Source organism: Manis javanica, chromosome 2 (assembly GCF_040802235.1).
Source record: "Manis javanica isolate MJ-LG chromosome 2, MJ_LKY, whole genome shotgun sequence".
In the NCBI taxonomy this organism is placed as follows: domain Eukaryota; kingdom Metazoa; phylum Chordata; class Mammalia; order Pholidota; family Manidae; genus Manis; species Manis javanica.
The window spans coordinates 121,448,787-121,468,602 of record NC_133157.1 but is presented as its reverse complement, the minus strand read 5'-3'; the positions used below and the strand labels follow the sequence as shown (position 1 = coordinate 121,468,602).

At 45.2% G+C, this 19,816-nt stretch overlaps 1 protein-coding gene across 11 annotated transcripts in view; it reads right to left on the bottom strand.

The window, feature by feature from the left end:
* FRMD4A (FERM domain containing 4A) overlaps positions 1-19,816 on the bottom strand; it is a 560,227-nt gene that overhangs the window by 180,181 nt on the left and 360,230 nt on the right. For 2 of the 11 annotated variants that reach the window (XM_073229255.1, XM_073229254.1), the window contains exon 1: positions 9,144-9,209. The exons of 8 other annotated variants lie outside the window; for them this stretch is intronic. In XM_073229255.1, the coding sequence (XP_073085356.1) occupies positions 9,144-9,194 (51 nt within the window). In that variant the 5' untranslated portion in view covers positions 9,195-9,209. Of the gene's footprint in view, positions 1-9,143; positions 9,210-9,992; positions 10,133-19,816 lie in introns of those variants that run through there. One more of the 11 variants, XM_073229262.1, reaches the window with a different exon arrangement.

Here is a 19,816-nt window from a genome sequence, read left to right as displayed (position 1 = left end):
TGAGAGAGCTACATTCCTTTCACGTGTCACAAAAAAGAACCACCGGGGAATATAGAGAGCTTGATCTGTGCTTTAGCACATCTCAACAGAGTCCTTCACACCTGAGGAATTACTTTATTTTTTATATATTATACTCCTTTTATTTGGAGTTTGTTGCTTACGATTTCTCTCAGTTGTTGCCATACTCAATTCAGGACTGTGTCATGTTCACGTCATTGCCATTCAGGACTGAGCCGTGGGTCTCTCCGTGGCTGAGCCCCAGTTTGTATCTCCATCCAGACCCCTGACCTATCTTCTCCCCCAAATTGCTTCCACCCTCAGCTTCTCATCACCACGTTCAGCTCCTTAGGTCCCAAATTTTGGACTTTTCTCTTCATCTGACATCCCACAACCAACTCACTAGAAAATCTCGTTGTTTCTTAAAATAACCCGACCCCGAACACTCCCAATGTCATCACTTCATCATTGGCCTGGTTCCTGCAACAGCTGCCCAGCTGGTGCCACCTCTGCTGTCACCTCGGCAGTCTGGTCCTCACGCAGCCCCCAAACCACTGCTGTGCTGCCAAGTGGTACCACGGGGCTCCCCAGATCCAGGCTGGGGCAGGACCCTGCCAGGCTCCATGGATTCCCACCACCAGCCTCTCCCCCATCTGCCTCCACACATCTCCTTACTGTTTCCCACACATCTCTCTGCTCTCTTGGGGTCTTTGATAAGCTCTTTCACCTGCCTGGAATGTTTTCCCTGAGATACCCACATGGCTTACCTCTTTACATCCTTCAAAGCTTTACTCAAATAGACCTTTTCAAGATGTCTCGTCTACCTCCTGTGTTTCAAAAAGAGACCTTGCCATACTTCCCGTCCTCTGCTTTATTTTTCCCCATAGCAACAAACACTTTCTAGCATAGATACAATTTAATTTTTATTGTCTGCATCTTCCTCTTAGAATGCAAGCTCTGCAAGGGCAGGAATTTTGTTAGCTTTATGCACTGAATATTCCTGGGACATGAAAGTCATAATGTGTGTTGGATGACCTGCTGACTAACTGATGGACTGAATGAATGAAGTGGGATGTCAGGTACCCTCTAGCATTCCGCCAGGGCAAGGCCAACCCTCATACACAGGACAACAGCTGTGCTGTGCCATCCTTGCTCCCTTGCCTTTTGGCACAGACAAGTGTGGAAAGGGAAGTCCAAGCTGAAGGCAGAGGGAAAAGAGCAGGCTGATAGGCAAGGGCACAAGACGTACATGGGAAAAGTCCAGGTACATGCAAACAGGCAGAGCAATGAGAAACCACAATAGGTGACAAATAATTACTCATCTATATTTGTGAGCACCTAACAAATGCTAAGGCATAAAATCAGGTGCTTTGGAATCCAAGATAAATAAGACATGATTCTTCTCTCAGAAAGCCAGGTGGGGGACATAAGTACACAGGTCATTCCACTTTCCTAGATCAGATTGGAATCATGACCTGGTGAGGGTGTTTTGGGAGACTGAAGGAGGAAGACACCTTCTGCTTAGAGGAACAGGAGGAGGCCCACTGGAGGTTCAAATTAAAGAATGAGCAGGGGTGTCCTAGGCAGTGAAGGGATGGGAAGGGCCTCTCAATCTGAAGGAGAATTTGCAAGAGGTGGATGTCCAGAAAAAGTCAAATGCACTTCAAAAAGGCAAGGGTGTATGTGTATGTGTACAACAGACTGCATGTTTGGGCCCCACAAAATTCAGACATGAAATCCTAACCCCCAGAGCGATAGTGCCTGGAGGTATGGCCACTGGGAGGTGATTAGGTCATGAGAGTAAAGCCGTCAGGAGTAGGTCAGTGTCCTTATAAAGGAGACCTCAGAGAGCTCCTCCTCCCTCTGCCATGCAAGAACAAAGCGAGAACACACGATCTATGAACCAGGAATCAGCTACTCACCAAACACTGAATCTGTAGGCACCTTGATCTAGGACTTCCTAGCCTCCAGGACTATGAGAAACAAATGCCTGTGTTTATAAGCCATGCAGCCTGTGGTGGTTGTGATAGCAGCGAAAATAAGGTTAATGTAAGAGAGGAAGGTCAAAGGAGCTGCCAGGTTGTGATGGGGGCTTTTATTCCATGTTAAGGACTGTGGTTTATAGGGAGCAGAGCGGGGAGGACGGCAAGTAGCGTGGAGAGGTGATGTGTGTGTGCGTGTACATGTGAGGCATGTGAGGTGGGGGATAGAAGGTGAAAAGGGGGTGAATTCTGGTGATATTACAATAACTCAGGAAAGAAAGAAGCCCTCAGCTATGGTGCGCACCTCCCCCCAAAAGAATCTAGGAAAGAAACGTTTGAACAAGGCATTGAAGAAATCTGTTGTAAAGGCTGGAAAAGCCTGATACTAGTAATTTGGCAAAGGGGAAGAGCGAGGCTGAGTGGTGAATCATTTATCACAGGACAATGATGTTTAAGCCACAGGAGGAAGAGGAAGAGGAGCAATGAAAAAATCACCGTGGAAGTAGCAGTAACAAAGGGAGACTCAGAAAAGCATTTGCTAACTCTGGAATACTATCAGGGCGAGGGTCCTGTGGGAAATCCTTTTAAGGGAAAATTGATAGGTAGCCAAAGAATCAGCCATTTCTAAGCCACTGGCTACCTCCTGTAGTGAGGGTCTGATGTAAAGGGAGGAACAGATGCTATTTTTCTCTTTAGCTTCTAGTCAACATGGGAAAGCTAGAGGAACAGTGTCCTCCCTCCCACCTTTCCACATACAAGCAAGAAGTATGCTTATATACTGACCTTTTTTCCTATTTCCATGAAAAAAAAAAACATGGTATAAAACTTAGAGTTTATGGAATTTTTCAGATGGGTTGTGTCAGTTGCCTAGGAGTGTGATCAGCTACACAGGCAATAAAAACAAGAATCTAAGTTATAAGAAACAAAGGACCATGTTTTTGGATATAATTCCGAGTATGTGGATATCTTTGTAAGTTGGCAGTTATAGCCTCTTATGTGCCCAGCACAAAATCTCTGTTGACAGTTACAACCTTAGCAACAGGATGACAGACAAATGAAACTGCAGTGGGCTACAGAAACCATATTTTCCACAAGAAAGAAAGAAGGAACCACAAAGAAGTACCAGCTTCTAATTCCTCCATAAAATGACACACTCCACCCTGTTAGGCAAAGGATGCCTCTAAGCTGTCCCCATGGGTTCACCTAAAATGTATCCCTGCCCTGGATATGGCTGTAATGTTCTATAAATAATTTCCCCATTTTTCTATTTGTTTAATGCTTTTATTCTGCTGCCTGTGTGTGCATGTTTAAACTATCTCCAGAAGATGGAACATCTCTCTTTCTGATTTATTTTATTTAACAATGAGAATGTTACTGTTTAAATAATTTTTGATGACTGTTATGCAAATTGGCATGCTGATTTCTCATCCTACAAAGAAACTCTGCCAGTACTTCCAGAGCAGTTAGGTGGTGGGTGCAATGGGAAAGCCCCACCAGCATCCAGGACACCCAGGTTCTAGGCTTATTTCTACCATTAACTGGCTGCATTAACTGCTTGACTGAAATATAAATAAGCAAATAGGAGCTGAAAAATCTTCCTAATCAATGGCAATGAATGGAAAGCATCTACAGAATTTTATACAATGGATTTCTGCCTTTTTAAGAAAAAGACAGTATTATCATGGATTGACATAAACTTGGTAATTCTTGTTTCAATTCTGAAATTTTTTCAAAATAAAAGCCCTAAGAGCTTTCTGATCATTTTTGAAAACTTAAATGAATTTAAAAAGGTAGGGTGTAAAGAATCCATTAGTGCAAAGGCAGAATCGTATTTCTCCTCTTCCTTGCCCTCCCCAGCCTGCCCTCACCATATTAACGCCCCAGGCCTCACTGGAGGCTCACGGATGCAGCAGGGTGCCTACCATTCCTGCAAGCCTGCTCCACCCCAGCAGTGTAAGCCTTGCTAGGGTGATGCCTCTGCCTGCATCCTTTCTGGAGGCCAGGCGACACTCATGAAACAGCAGAGCTCACAGTTGTTCCCCTACACTACTTTGTCTTTGTAAAACTCATCTCAGGGTTGTGGGTGAGGGGCCACCACTTATTTCACAGTACCTCCACCTCAGCGACCGGTGGCTCCTTGCGGTTAGCAGCCCTGCAGTTAACACTGCGGAGCCTTCCAGGGATGTAAGCAAGCCCAGTGAGGAGCGGAAAGTGCAGAGACCAACAAATATCTCCTTCTAGAAGAGCCTCCCACGTTTTTACGTTAGGTGCTTCACATATACTATCTCACTGGCTCCTCTGAATGTAACTGGTAAATAAGAAAACTGAAGCTCAGAGACATGCAGGAATCCACCCAGGGCCTCACAGCTGCACGGGGCACAGACAGAAACCAGACCTGGGGCTAGATGACATCACCTTGTCTCTCTGCCCTACCTTGTCCCTCCATATAAATCCTCCAGCGGTAGGGACTCTAGTCTTGGCATAGTAATGAGACCCTGGTGAGGTCCCTGAACATCTGTAAGACCCTCTTTAAATGATAAAAATGATCTATGTGCCCCCTTCCATTCCTAAAACTCCATCTACCTGAAATGTCTGACTTGACTGATAATCCCCAAATCTCGTGTGTGCTTGAGTCACGGCCTGCTCTGAACGTTCTGTGTGACATCAGCCCTTGTTGCACTACTGTGTTTGATGTCTCTGCTCTCCGGCCAAGACCTGCAGGCTACATCTGTACTGCTGGTCACTCTGTAGTTACTCTGCTACAGTACACTCCACCATCCCAATGAAAGGGGATTGAGAAGGCAGAACACTGCTCTCCATTATGCTCAGCTCCAATCTGGTTCTTGTCCTCATCACCCTGACCTCTTTTGTGCCCTCTGAGCCACAGAGAAATAAATATCTGATATTTCTTGGGGGAGCCCGTGGAAGCAGAGAACTGGGTAAGCCAGCACCACCCTCCCTGGCTCAGTCTGTAGGTGCATCGCCTGGCTCCAGATGGCTCCACACTGTTCGGTTTCCAAGTCTGGGTTTGTCACATCTCTATACTTGGTCATGGGCATGTGGTTAGAGCATGATTGTGCATTTTATGGCTATGAACGGCACAGCCTGGCAACTCTCCGTGGAGTTACAGCTTCAAATGTGTGGGAAAGCTTTTAGCTAATGTGAAGTGAAAATTATCGTGCAAAGGTTTAGTATTTTGCATTGGCACACCACATGTGGCTCTGAGGTTGGTAAGGTATGATTGACAATGATACAGAATGAGAATAGGGCAAGTTTAAGAGGGCCTAACAGGTTACACTTTACTTTACATGCCTTGGTCTTCCAGGTTTCTAAAGATGCCCAAATACATCAACACAGGAGTGTATTATGATAAACTGATGCAGTGGTTTACTAATTCAAATAGGAGCTACTGAGTGCCTGCCGTGATCAGAGAGTTAAATGCAGTGAGCATCAAGTGACCAAGAAGTCTGCAGTCACCATGGCTTGGCAAGTAAGACAGAGGCAGCAGAGTGTATGTGGAGGTGGTCAGAGTTTGGGGAGAAGAGTGTGCATGTGCATATGTCCTTGACCTGGGCAACTAGTTCTTTCTTGTACTGCAAGATGGAGGGACAGGAGTGCCAATTTTAAACAAAAAGCCAGAAACTGATATTTCATGATAGAGATCTGGTCTTGATAAACTTGATCATAGGTGCCACATCTGTGAATTAAGAGTTAGCTATGCTCATACATCTGTGCAGGGGTTACCCTTTCTATTCAAACCAAGGCTACCAGCTCGTTTTTCCTTGATTATTCGGTAGTAATGAGGCCACTGAAGTGAACCAGATCCTCAATATTCCATCCAACAATCATGGCCTTTATTCTTCATCTTCAAAGAGGAAAAAGCATTTCTCTTTGGGAGGAAATACCTAATTTCCACTGATACAATTAAGAATTGAACACACACACACACACACACACCTAATTTCCACTGATACAATTAAGAATTAAACACACACACACACACACACACACACACACACACACACACACACACACACACACGCGCTTATTAGAACCCAAAGTAAGCATTAATGCAATTCATGGAACAGCAACAACAGCTCTGATCACCTTCTGTGGAAGTAAGAGAAGCATAAGGACATATTTTTAGAGTAGTGCTTCTAGTGATGAACTGGCTGTCTTAAATGTAAGAGTGTATCTCAATTATTCGTTATAAGAGAAAGACATGCCAATCCCCTAGGGCAGGGGGAAGGGTGGCAGCTGATGGATTCAAGGAACTGAAAGGGAATTGCTATGGAGAGAATTTCTGATAAGCAGATTTCTGCTGATTCAGAAAACGTCTTGCAGAAGAGAGAATGAAACCAGCAGGGCTTTGTGTGCAGTGGTGACCAGATTTCCAGGAGCTACTGCATTGAACTCTCTGATCATGGCAGGCACTCAGTCCCAGCTTTTGAGATCACAGGTCCCAGGAAAACAAAAACAGAAACAGAAACTACTACCAACATACTTGAGCTGATGAGAATTAGAATGACCACAAGGTAAAATACCCAAATCTCACCATTTCCCAAAAGGTTCAATTTTTAGTGGACACTTTTCCCAGTTTCTTGAAGTCCTTGATTTTGCTTTTTGTAGGAAAATTTCCAAGTACCTTTGCATCCTAGACAAGCTGGTGAGATGATTCCTTCTCTCCTTCTGCTCACTTCAATTCCTACCTTTCAGAAGATAACAAATTATCTTTTGTTCTCTTAATTACATTTTCAGAGAGTAACAGACAGCAATGATCAGAAATGGGTGAGGTGGACTGAATGGATAACCACAGTGTCTGCAGAGCTCAGGAGGGATACAGGCCTGAGGCACCTGCAGATCCTGTAAACGCAAGCCAGTTTCTCTTTTGATCCTTCCTTAGTCCAAGAGGGATACAGATTTTAGAATTTAGACAGAATAATCAGTGGAAGATCTTTATCCCATGGCTTATCTTCCTATGAGGTCACAGACATCATTCCTAATTGAGTGTTGGTATTTTTTACAGGGAATAAACCTAAACAGAGAATTTCTGCCACAGATTTTACTGACACATCAATATCCAAAAATAAAAAAGATAAACTTAGTCATCAGTGAATCCAGATTTATTCATGCTGTTTGTGTACAGAATGGTTAAAAATAACTTCAGAAGCTATTTAACTAGTATCAGATCTACTTCTCAGTTTGATATATTTTAGAAAGTCTCCAGAACCTACACTGTTCCTTTTTTTTCCAAAAGAAGTATTTACATAATGAAAAAAATATCTAAAAACAAAGCTTGAGATTCTAAAGTGCCCCATCATTTTTTTCAGTCACTTGTGTGTCAGGCTAAATGCAACTCTTACACAGGTAAGTACATGGCATGTGAGTAGAACTTAAGTGCTTTACTTAAACAAACATACTAGCATCTATAATGTGACTCTAAGTGGTACATTTAAGCAGTGAAATCAGTAGTGATCTACTCTGGAAGTCTTATTTAGAGGCAAATTTAGGCAGTGATCTTCTCAGGAGGTCTCACTCCAGCCCATGCTTATTAAAAGACTAGGGTAGCCTGACAGGTCCCCTCAATACAGTATTTTCTGACCTTGCATCTCATCACTTCTTTCTAGTTACAAACCAATCACACTTTTTTCATCAGCTCATCAAGGCTGTCTCCAGAGTCCTTTCTCATATAGTACTCACTATCCTACAGAGCCTTTCCCAAGTTCCCGAATCTGACGCGCTGCTGCTTCATGCCTTCCCCTTTGACCTCAGACTGCAAGTTTGCTGTTAGGATAAAACTGAGCCCTGTGCACATCTGGGATGCAGTTTTCATGGATTATGAAATCAATGACTCACTGAACCTCAAGGGGTCTCAGTTTCCCCAACAACAAGATAATGCTAATGGCACTAGCCACCTGCCAGGCTATCAGGAGACTTGGCTACAATGTCTACAAATTACAAAGAAGACCTATGCCATAAATAACAAGGCTTATTAATAAAATTAGTTCAAGAGCAGTGCCAAAAAGAATAGAGCAATAGCAGCTGCAGATAACACTTGGTTAGAACAAAAAAAGGTGGAGGGATTTTCTGATCCTCATTTCTATTAACACTGTTTCCCTTCATTACAAAGAAGTACTTTTTTTCCACAGAAAGGTTACTTACACACACACAACTCTGCACATCAGGTGTAACTTCATCCAAGTTATCTGGAGGCAACATTCTACTCATCGGTGGGACAATACAGTGTTGATTTCAAAGCACGTCCAAATATTGCTTCCAATTACATTAACTGTAGCTATTTAGCTTCTCAAAACCAAATGGATTTGAATCTATTTGCTGCAGGACACTCATTCCTCTTGTGCCTTAAATAAGCACAGAATTCATTTGCAGCAGAATAGATCCCTCAGCCAACAGAAGTCGTCCCCTGACACTCCAGGTTGCAAGAGACAAGTGACACTTTGAGAATCAAAATCAGATTTCTGCTGATCTGAAGGTTTGGTCTTACGGCCTTGCTTAAGTCAGACTCCCAAGATGTGTGAGTCCAAATGCTATGAATGAACTTGAAGCAATTTAAAGACCAAAAACAAAACAATGAAATGTGTCCTCCCATTTCCCCTCCTCCCCAAACCCCATTTTGCATATTTTAAAGAGGGCACACACATAGCTAAGGTCTATTAAGTATATGGATAGCTTTGTGCATCCAGCTGCTGAAGTACTTTCCTCAGGGTCAGTCGTGACTTCCGTGGATGAAGTCAGAAGTTTGCTCCTGGCTCTCACCGGTGCTTTCCCATACCTGGAAGTCATACTTTTGGGAAAGGGCAGACTTCCGGAAGCTGAGGTTTAAAGGGGGTCAAGCAGTTGTTCAAAACTCAATCAGGTATATGTAGATCAAGTCAGCCTGACCAGATGCTGAAAAATATCCCCATGGGCTACTCCAAAACTGAATAGGCTGTCAACACAGGATAGCCCAGATTTAAAAATGTGTAGGTCTTATGTGGTCTGAGAATCCCTTTCATCGAAACTGTGACGATTCAAACTGAAAGAAACCAGACCAGCAAAGCAGCCACTATTGGGATGTTCCATTCATGGGGGAGAAAGAGTCTCATCCATTCACGGTGGGGAAAGAGCCTCATCCATTCATGGTGGGGTAAGGGAGTCCTGTACCTGCACTGGATGGCCTTTCTCAGCAAGCTGAGCTTCCAGGGGGACTGGCATGGCTGCATCATTCAGAATTAGTGTGTCTGTTAAGAAACCATTGCCAGAGCTATTATTACTACAGCCAGCCCTTGGAAATTTCGCAGAATTTGCTTGAATCGACTGAGCAGTTACTCTGCTAACAAGGCTTTGGAGAAAAGCATAGAGTTCCTGATTATACACGGGCATTCACACAGCTTTCAAAGTACAAGACTAGTTAATATTTTCTAAATGCAATATATACCAACGTTTGGGCAGCTGCCTGCAATATAGAAGCACAGCATTTGCTCATTTTTAAATGACCACGTACTAAACAAGGTTTCCTCCTGTCCTCCTCCTCTTTTCTCTCTGCATCAAACTTGCTGCAGCCATTTGGAATGTAAAAGAGCAATCCATTTTAGCAGTTCCAGGCAGCCCAGCGATCAGCTGCCTGCCTGCTGCCACCCTCCTGCACCCAAACAACAGGACTCCCCTGTCAGTTCCACACAAACGGGTTTTGTTGTTTTAAAAATCCCACCCAGGTCTGCCTACAGCAATGCCCTTTCCTTTCTCCCTGGGTAAATTCAGACAGTGTGCGGTTTGCGGAGCCAAAGAAAGTGGACGTGGGGGCGGGGGGGGGACCAGGAGGGAGTGTGGTATGTGCCGCACGTGGGGTTTGCATTGAAAAAAATGTCACAACCACGACATTAAGTACTCTACGCCCTCGATAAAGAAGGTGTCATGTCCCTTTAGCTGGCTCAGCATTCAAAAATGGACACATAAGTGCTGCATAATCAACCGTCTCCCTGCCGTCCGGGCTGGGAAACAAAGACACATTACCTTTATCTGTAGCGCTTCCCAGGGAGCCGAGGAACTTCACGTTTGCAGCGGCGGATCCACCGAAACCGGCTTCCCATTCGCCCCGGCCGCGCAGGCCCGTGGCCTACCAGGAGGCATCCGCGCCCGGCGCCTCCGCCTCCTCCGGCGCCCGCAGCCGCCCCCCCGCCGCCGCCGCCGCCCCGCCGCGGGCCCTCCGCCAGCCCATCGCCCGCCCGCGCCTCTCACGCCGAGCCTGGCCGCGCGCCAGGGCGCCCCGCCGCCGGCCCACCCTTCGCCCGCGCGGGGAGCCCCGGCCCGCCGCGCCCGGCCCGCCGCATGGTGCAGGCACCCTGCCCGCCGCCTCCGCCCCGCGCTCGCCCCGGCGCGGCCGTCCCCGGGCAGGCGGGAGGCCGGCGGCCGCGAGGGCGCGCGGAAGGCAGCTCCGGCGAGAGCCGCGCGGCAGAGCGCGCAGTCGCCGCGCCTCCCGCCCCGCGCCCGCGCCCGCCACGGGCCCCGAATGCCGCCCGCAGCGGGACAACAATGGGCGCCGCGCCGGCCGAGCCTCGGGTTCCTCTCTCCGCGCGTTCTGTCCAAAAGGCAAAGTTAGGTCCTGACTGAGGCTGCTGACCGGGACAGGCTGTGCGGAGTCAGGCTTGCGGGGAGAGAGGGGATTCCGAAACGGAGGACAACCCTCCCAAATCCACCCAGCCCGCCGAGGGGGGCCCTGCTGACCCGTGAGCCGCAGAAAAAGGCTACCTTGGCTGAATTTAGCAGAAGATGCAGTTCTTGCACCTCGATCTATTCCGATTTTCTTGAATTTTAATCTCCCCTCAACTCTTTGGAAATGGAAGTTCCTGCGAGATAACCAGTCATGGGGCTATTGTCAAGGATTCACAATTACTGGGGAAAGGAGACTACCATTTCAAGAGACCTGGGAGAGGAAAACGGGCCGGCACTTTCTCCAAAAAGGAGAAACAAACTCGGTGAATATCCCTACCAAGAACAAAACTCAATTCACGGTGTACGTCTAAATGTTTTTTGCTTCGGGAGCTCAATTTGCTCTAGACACGTTTTTTCATTAATTGTCAAAACACAGTTGATAAAGGGAAAGCAGGAGCACCTGCTTAGAAAGAGTGGAAAAGCCGACTTGTCTCAGGGTGTAAAATCTTTTCTCTAGAATTCACTCATGGCTGGAATTCCCGACACCCATGTATTCATCTGCCCATTCCTCCCCTCTTCCAGGGAGACTGGCTCCCCTCCCTCCATAGTGGAAGGAGACCCTTGGAGTTCTAACATCTTTAATTTTCAAGGCACTGGTAGGTGTGAAAACAAAAATGCATAATAAAAGAAATCTCACATATCTTGTCTTCCAAATGACTGAAAATCAACCCTTTCCAGACACAGGTTATGCATTCTTCTCTAAAGATCACTGGTGAATATTTTTGACAGGTCAGGTGATCTCACCTGAAGGTCTCACGGACTGAAGGTAAACTCCATACACACAGTGTTGGAGAAAAAGGTGAACACCTGTGATAAGGACTACTTATCTCAAGATGCTGAGATAACATACTCACGGCTGGAGGACTTGATTACCTGAATCTGAGTAATGGGAAGCTGGGTTTGAATGGGATGTTTCTGTACTTCTGGAGTCTTTGAAGGGTGTTCTAATGCAGAGTCCAATTCCTTCACAATAAGTTGAAGCCCATCTCCTTATGTTCTGAGGCCCTCCAAGGGAATACTATTTCTTTGGAAGCAGGTTATTTCCTGTGCTGATTTGTTCTGGCTGCTACACCTAGTAAGAGTTGATTGAGGAACTGTTTAAACCTAATGTTTCTCTTTCAATATTTCATTCCCATTCTTAGAAGAGTCAGTGGAGTCCATCTGCACTCACCAGCTGCATGCGCACCCTGGCCATTGGAATTCTCAGTGTGTCCTCACCTGAACTCATCCCTTGGGCAAATCCTCTTTGCGGATTGCCTATCTTACTGCACAGCATCCTTCCTCCCCCGACATGCCAGAAACAGGGACAGAGGGATCTTCTATCTCTTTCCTTTCTCTCATTCCTCACATTCAAGTTATCACCAAATCTATTCTCATAAATAGCTCTGGAAGGTTCCTTGAGAGCAGCCTGTTGTCTGCCCTGCTCCAACAGTGCCTGGTGCCAGTTAACCTTTGTTGATTGAGCAGCCCCCAGCCACAGGCCTTGCTCGGCCACGTCACCTTTCATGGGGATGTCTCCAGCAGCCTCTCATTTCTCAGATGTTTCCTCCACACCAGTTGGAGTAATTCCCCTAAAACCCATATCTGATCACAGGCCTTCTTTGCTTACATCTTTTCAGGGCTTCCCTGGCTCTTAGGAATGAAGTACCTGCTTCTTTAGATGGCTAGAATGTGCTAAGCAACAGGCCCTCCTTCTCCACCCAGCCATGATCTTCGGCCATGTGACCCCACTAGGGTCCCCATCACCCTCTGCCCTCCAGCTACATAAGCTCTTCCAGGTCTCCTATATTGCAGGTTCTCATTCACCCCTTGTCACCTAGCAGCCAGTGACGGTAGAAACAACTCATATCTCGGCATGTCAGAGGCTTCTCATTGCTCTTGAAGCATCCTCCCCATCTTCACCATGTCACTCTCCCTGTCCCCGACTATGCTTCGCCACACAGGCCACTTTATGCCCTCGAACCACTCTTTCTTTCTTGGCCTTTGACATTCCTTGTTCCTCCAGCCCAGAATGCCCATCTACCTCCAACCCCCCTCCCCACTCTTTGTGAGCTGGCTCCTTGTCATCCTTTAGGTTTTAGCTCAAACACTACTTCGTAGATAACATTCCCTGATCAGCACACAAGTGGCCTCCCTCAGGTAGTCTTTGTATGATCATCCTGTTTATTTCCTTCTTAACACTCAACTACAATTGGTATTCACAGCCCTGTGTTAAGGGCACAGACTGAGGTCAGCCTGGCTGTTCTTAAATCTGGTTTTGTCCACCTGTGAGCAATGCAATCTTGGACAAACTTCTTAAACCTCTCCATGCCTGTATCCTCATCTAAGAAATAAGGATAATAATACTGCCTACCTCATAGGGTAGTTAGGAGGATGAAACAAATCAATATATAGTAAAGCAATTAGAATAGAGACTGGCTAAATAAGCACAGACCCCATGAAGGCCCTCATGTGTTTTATTCTCACCCTGTACCCAAGGTCTAGGCTAGTACAGACACAGGATCTCTTAACCCCCTATGCCTTTTGTGTTTGGGTCTCAGACTGAGAATGGATAAAAATTTAGGGAAGGAAAGCTTTATTTAAAGAATTTAAGTACAGAGAGAAATAGGCCCTGGTAAAACTTGATGAATAAGATAAAATTCAAACTTAAATTATCTGGAAGTTAATGAAAATATGAAGGAAATTTATCCTCTCTTTCACCAGTGGTGATCCTTGGAGCTGATGGTTGCAAGGTTTGCCAGTTGGAATTCTATAATGGTTTGTTTTCTGAAAAGCAGCCAATTCTACTACCAAAAATTCAGGCAGTTACTTGCAGAGACACAAAGAAATCAAAGGATCTCTGCAAAGTGTTGGTCCATCAGCCAGCCCTAACATGCAGCTGTGATGAAATAATATAAAATGCTTCCATTTTCAGCCTGAGTTTAATACTTTTTGAAGAATCTAACTCAGAAAGAAATGTGGCAGGCTGGGTTCCGGAAATTTGCCTTTGTGTTTTGCTTCACTGTTGGAGAAGATTCAGAAAGAAGAAGAAACCCTTTTTCTTTTGCCCTTCCAGAGGCCAGTGCTGAGGCCCAAATGCCTCAGTTGCCCTCACCTCTCACAAAATTAGAGAGTTTATTTTGAAAAGTTTTAACTCTCAAATTGAGGAGAGGTACTTGGAGGCTTGCAAACGGGGGATGGAAAATGGTGGCTGCAAGCCCAGGAGAAGGAAAGGGGTGACATCTGCAACTGGAGACCCACACTCTATGTCCACACAGTGCCTCAAGAGGGCACTGGTCACCTGATGGGGCAGCATGTGGACACTGGAGTGGGTACTAAAAGCTTAGGTGAGCAAGGGACCCTGGAGTTCAGCCAGGAGAGATGGAGTTTGACTTTAATGGACCTCAAGTTCTTGGGTGCTATGCATCTCAGTGGCAGCTACTCTGGATTGATGATAAAAGCTCCTTTTTCCTGTTTCAAGGTACAATGTAAGCTGGGCAAGGAAGGTGAGAGTGAATTCTGCCACCTTTGTGAGTGAGGATGTAGCCATATTTAATTAGATTTACAGAAGTAAATTAACATGATGATTTTTATGCCCAAAGTTACAGAGCAAAAATTATTTGTACCTGCTACACTAATAAAAATTACCAGATTCTGAACTCTGGAATTTAAGTCACAGCTTTCCTGACAAGCTCTGGATGGTATGTGGGGCCACTGGAAGATTCCTCTATGGGGAGCTTGTACAGATTACCATTATTGGTGGAGAAAGGTTGCTCCCACTCATGCCTTTGTGTGTATGCCCGGCTGAGGACACATGCCAGAGAGGGAGTGGGTCTGGTTCTGGGTGGCACAGCCCTGTGAATAAAATGAAAGTTCCTGTGGCCAGGATTCTCACCTGGCCCTGGTCGGCTAGCTCACTACACACATGTGAGCAATATGTTGTTATTGACTCTATTAAAGAGCTCTGCCCAGTGCTCTGGTGACACAGTAGTGTGGCTGCAGGAGAGCAGAGGCTGGAGTGGTGGTGGTGCTGCCACAGAGGACAGAGGGCAGAGGACAGCTGTGTGGGCAGAGAGGCCCAGAGGCAGAAATCGGCTTGCTGCATGCAGACTCGTTCTAAGTGAATGGGATTTTAGTGACTAACCTGCCACCTGGAAATAAAGCTGGGTATAACCCTTTCACCTGAAGAACGTTCCACTGTCATTTCTTTGGTCACATTGAATCCATAGTGAACTTGCCTGGGGCTGCAACCTACTGGCAAGACAACCCCTTCCTAGGAGCCAGTAACATCGGACAGCCCTTCATTGCTGATCTGAAGGCACCGTCTGATCTTGAGCAAGTCTCTCAACTTTTTGGTGCCATTTTTCCACCTTAAAAAGGGCCTGATAATTATATCTATTTCCAGCTATATGAAGACTATGGATTTACACATATTAACTTTTTTCAAAACCATACATCTGATAACAACTGGTGTGGATAAAATGAGAGTTCCTGTGGTCAGGATTCTCACCTGGCCGTGGTTGACTAGCTCACTGCACACCTGTAGGCAATACATGGCTGTTGACTCTATATAAAGAGCTCCCCCCAGTGCTCTGGGCACGACATGGTGGCAGGGTTGCAAGGCTGCAGGAGAGCAGAGGCTGGAGTGGTGGCAGTGCGGAGGACAGAGGCCCAGAGGATGGCTGTGTGGGACGACTGTGCAGAGGGGACCAGAGGACGTCTGTGCAGGACAGCTGTGCAGGCAGAGAAGCCTAGAGGACGGCTATGCAGGATGGCTGTGCAGAGAAGCCCAGAGGACAGCTGTGCGGACAGAGCGGCGCAGAGGCAGAGACTGGGTTGCTGCATGCAGACTCACTATGAGTGAACAGGATTTTAGTGACTGACCTGCCACCTGGAAATGAAGTTGGGTATAACCCTTTCACCCCAATAACATTTTGCTGTCATTTTCTTTGGTCATACTGAATCCATAGCGAACTTGCCCAGGGCTGAAACCCATTGGCAAGACAACTGGTAGCTCACATTATGATCAATACACACTCTGTACCAGGCACAGTACTAAGAATTTGCCAGACATGCCTAATTTGTTCATCACAAGATTTCTATGAACTGGAAACTATTTTTGTTCCTCTTCTGTGGATGAGGAATGTGGGTTTAAAAAAGGTGAACATGTTGAGGCAGCCCTGTTAATCAGATTTGAACCCAGACTTACCTTTTGAGACTCTGAGCCCTTATCTTACATCTGGACTATCGTGTACTATACACATGAAACAGATTGGCAATCACAGTGAGTTGGGCCCCAAACTTACTTTACATACACTGTTAATCATGGATTGAGTCACAGCCGGAGCAGATGACACCTGGGAGGTGACAGTAGGCTATATCCTGACATTAGTCCCCAACCTGCACTATATAGACATGGAAGTACATTCCATTCTCTATCTTTCTGCAGAATAACACCCGCATCTTTTCTTCCCATGCTCCAACCAGATTCTAAGGTCAGGGCAAGACCCCTCTGTGGCAGGTTAAAGTGCTTGCCTGGTTTTAAGTGAACCTTATTATATTATTATATTTTATACCCACTCTTTTTTTCCCTCCTTACTCCCAGGTCAATTAAAGGCTAATTCTGAACCACTTTAATCAAAAAAAGAATTTCATTGCCTCTCATGGCCTGACAGCAAGTACCGAAAACCATGGTCCCTGGGTATATGAAGAAATCATCTAATAGCTATGTTTTATTTTGTTATTTTTTGAAATAGCAATGTCATTTTTGAAATAGTTATGTTTTATAATCTTGTTATGTTCTCATTACATCAGATTATTGCTTATTATTTCTTTCCTGCTTGAGAATCATGGTTTAGATGGCCTCAACTTGTGGCAACAAAAACGCAGGGCAAGTCTTTCTGAAACACCGAGAAGAATCAATCAAAACATCATAAACTAATGTAATTTGGAGCCCCTGGGAGGAGCTGGATTACAGTGCATACCAAAGTATAAAACTGATGTGCATTAGAAGTACACTCAAGAATGTATGGTCAGCTCTCTCACCAAACCCTTTGCTTATTTACTCGGAAATGTATATTAATGGCAATAGTTAACACTAAGCACTTACCAGGTGCCACATAACGATTATGTGCTTTACCTAAAATAACTGATTTAACCATCTCAATAGTTGCTGTATTATTAAACCCACTTGGAGGGAAGCGAATTAGGGCACAGAGAGAGGCTACATAAGTCACCTCAGATCCTACAGATGATAAGCAGGTCACAGCCAATTATTCGACTGGACAGTTGACTTCAGAGGTGTACCACGAATGCTCACACATCTCACCTCCCACCTGCCAAGTATTTGGAGGCACTATATCCCTTACAATGCCTAGCACAGTGTCTATCACCTGGAACTCAATACTTGTTTATTTGTTGGCCCATTGCCTCATTGCAAAAGGGAGTTAAGACAAACAGAAATATTTGTGAGAAAACGCTCAGCAAGTATTCTTTTTCAGTTATGACTTCTAATGGTGTGAAGGCTTATGTGCAGGTGACACCAATTGGTCAATCTTTCAAGCAAGCAATAAGAAGGCATTGAAACAGTGATCTAGCATGGGAGTAAGAGCCCCGGGATTTAAGAGAACAGGGGCCTCTGCACCCCAGGGAGAAAAGGCAAGTCCATGTCTTGGAGTTGATGTAGACCTGGAAGCTGTCACTAAGTTGTTGACTTGGAAGGTGATGATTTCTCCTGCCCCCAAGCACAAAGCAAGCCTACCCCAAATGATAACAATAAAGGATTCATTATAATTCACATGATAAATAAGGGGAGCCCAATGCACCAAATTTCTAGAGTTCTGACTCACCAAATAGGAAGCTGCTTAGGCTATTTGTGGTTGAGACAGGGCTTGGGTACACAAGATTAGACCTCAACAAGGTATCTGGGAGGAAAATAAAATGGTGGTGATGCCTATGCATGGAAGGCATTTAAGCCTGTAGAAATTGATGGGATCATCTAAGAAAGATACCGTAGGGAAAGAGGGCTCTGGGCCTAACTCCTTAAGCCAGGATCACCTGGAAGGCTGTCAAAACGTATTCTGGGTCTCACCACCCCAACTGCCAGCTGAGTTTTGATTCATAGGACTGGGGTGGAGTGCAAGAATTTACACTCTGGCCTCCCTGCTGTCCTCCCAACTCCTTGGGCTTGCTCTAGACCTGGGGCCTTTGCACTTCCCTCTGCCTGGAATGCACTTTCTTTTGCCTGGAATGTACTTCCCAGATACCAGCAGGAACCAAGCCAGCAGCTTTTTCAGGTCTCTGCTCAAATGTCACCTTCTTAGATCTTTTCTGACCATCTTTTTTTTTTTTTTAGTAGAGGGGGATGGAAAGAAGTTTTATTTATTTTCAAAACTGTGAAATTAAAGAATTTCAATTCTTTAAATGCCCCAAATCGCAGTAGTCTATGGCCATATTCCTTAAAAACAGCAACTCTTCCCAGCTGCCCTCCTGCTGCTTCCCTTTCTCCAATCCCTTCTGTTTTATTTTTCTCTGGTGTCCTTATCACTTTCTAACAGACTATACAAATTATTTACTAATGTGTTTTGTTTATTATCTGCCCGTCCAAGGAGAGCAGGGATTTATGTTGGTGGTATTTATTACTGGTCCTTCCCAAACCTGTAACAGTCCTAGGACATGTTAAGTGTTCAATAAATATTTACTGAATATTTATTGTATACAGTGTGTGAGTGAGCATTCTCAGATGTAGAATTATGGCCTTAAGAACTGAATTCTGATGGAGCCTCCCCCCACAGTGGGTGGCCTCCAATCAGCAGTGGAATGGGACCGTGTCGCTCCATTCCAAAAAACCTCCTCTTGCCCCAGGTGTAAAGCCGGAGGGCCTTGGCATCAGCTCATTCATGGGTAGGCATTTTGGGGGCTTGGAATGTAGCGCGTAATAGATTCTGAAGGGGTCCCTATCCTCCTTTCATTTCCAACTTGGTTATAAACGGGTCCCTTCTGCCTGCCAGACTCAACCACTCACTCTTCTCTGTTGGCATTTCACCTCCCAGCAAATGAGAAGCTCATGCAAGCCACTATCACTTTTTCAAGCTGTACCTCTGTACCTGGTTGCTCCCCTCTCCTTCACACTCATTCTGGGGGCAGGGGGCCTTCCCTGAGGTCCCCTCTCCAGTGCTGTAAAAGAATCTATGCTTGTCTACATGCATAGCACTTGATGATAACTGTTTCTGTCTGCAGACCTCATTCTACTGGGAATTCTTCATGGGTAGAAATCATGGCAATGCTTTGTTTGCTTTTGTTTTAAGAATCTTACTTCATTCCAAGTTCTCAAAATTTATTAATCTATATGTTTTATATTTAATTTTGCTTTATCACTTTCTTTTGGCCAAGCATTGTGATAATTACCCGATAGATTTTTATAATAAAATTCAACCAGCTAATAAAAAATAGGGGAGGAATCTGTAATGGTAGAAAACAGCATTTGACCAGTGTTTATATGCAATTCCACATAATTGTGTTGATAAAGGCAACCTAAATTATGGCAATCTGAAACTGTAAGTGGGCTCTGTCTCTTGTAAGCAAGCTGGGGCCGGTTGTGACACTGCAATGCCAACATCAAAGCCCAGGGTTTTGGAATACCTGCAATATGTTCTACAGATTCTCAGAAGGGTTTGTATTGGCCTAATAAAAATAGTCATTAATCCAGCAGGTGGAATTTCTATCTTGAAATGGTGTCCATCTTTGCTCTGATTCTCTACTTAGTAAATGCTAAATTGTTTTCCTGTTGGCTTTGAGAAGTCTAAGGTTCTTTCTTTGCTTATATTCTTTAACCTTCTCTCTAGTGCAGACCTGGGAAGGTCCCCCTGGGTCTTTGCTCCTATCTCCCCCCACACTCCTTTCAATCTCTCAAAAATCCAAAACAAGGCAAATAAACACCATTGTCTGAACAGCTGATCCTAAAAAGAGGTCAGGACACTTGGGGACAGTTTTGTTCTTGAGGTCTCAGTAGAAGAGATGATATATAGTGGAGAGAAAGTATCTTCAGATTTTTCAGAGAATGCCTCCTGTGCTCTTTACAAAGAAAATTTCCTTGGAAATGGTCATAACCTGGGATCAGCTAGTAGTAATAATGAATAATAACAATA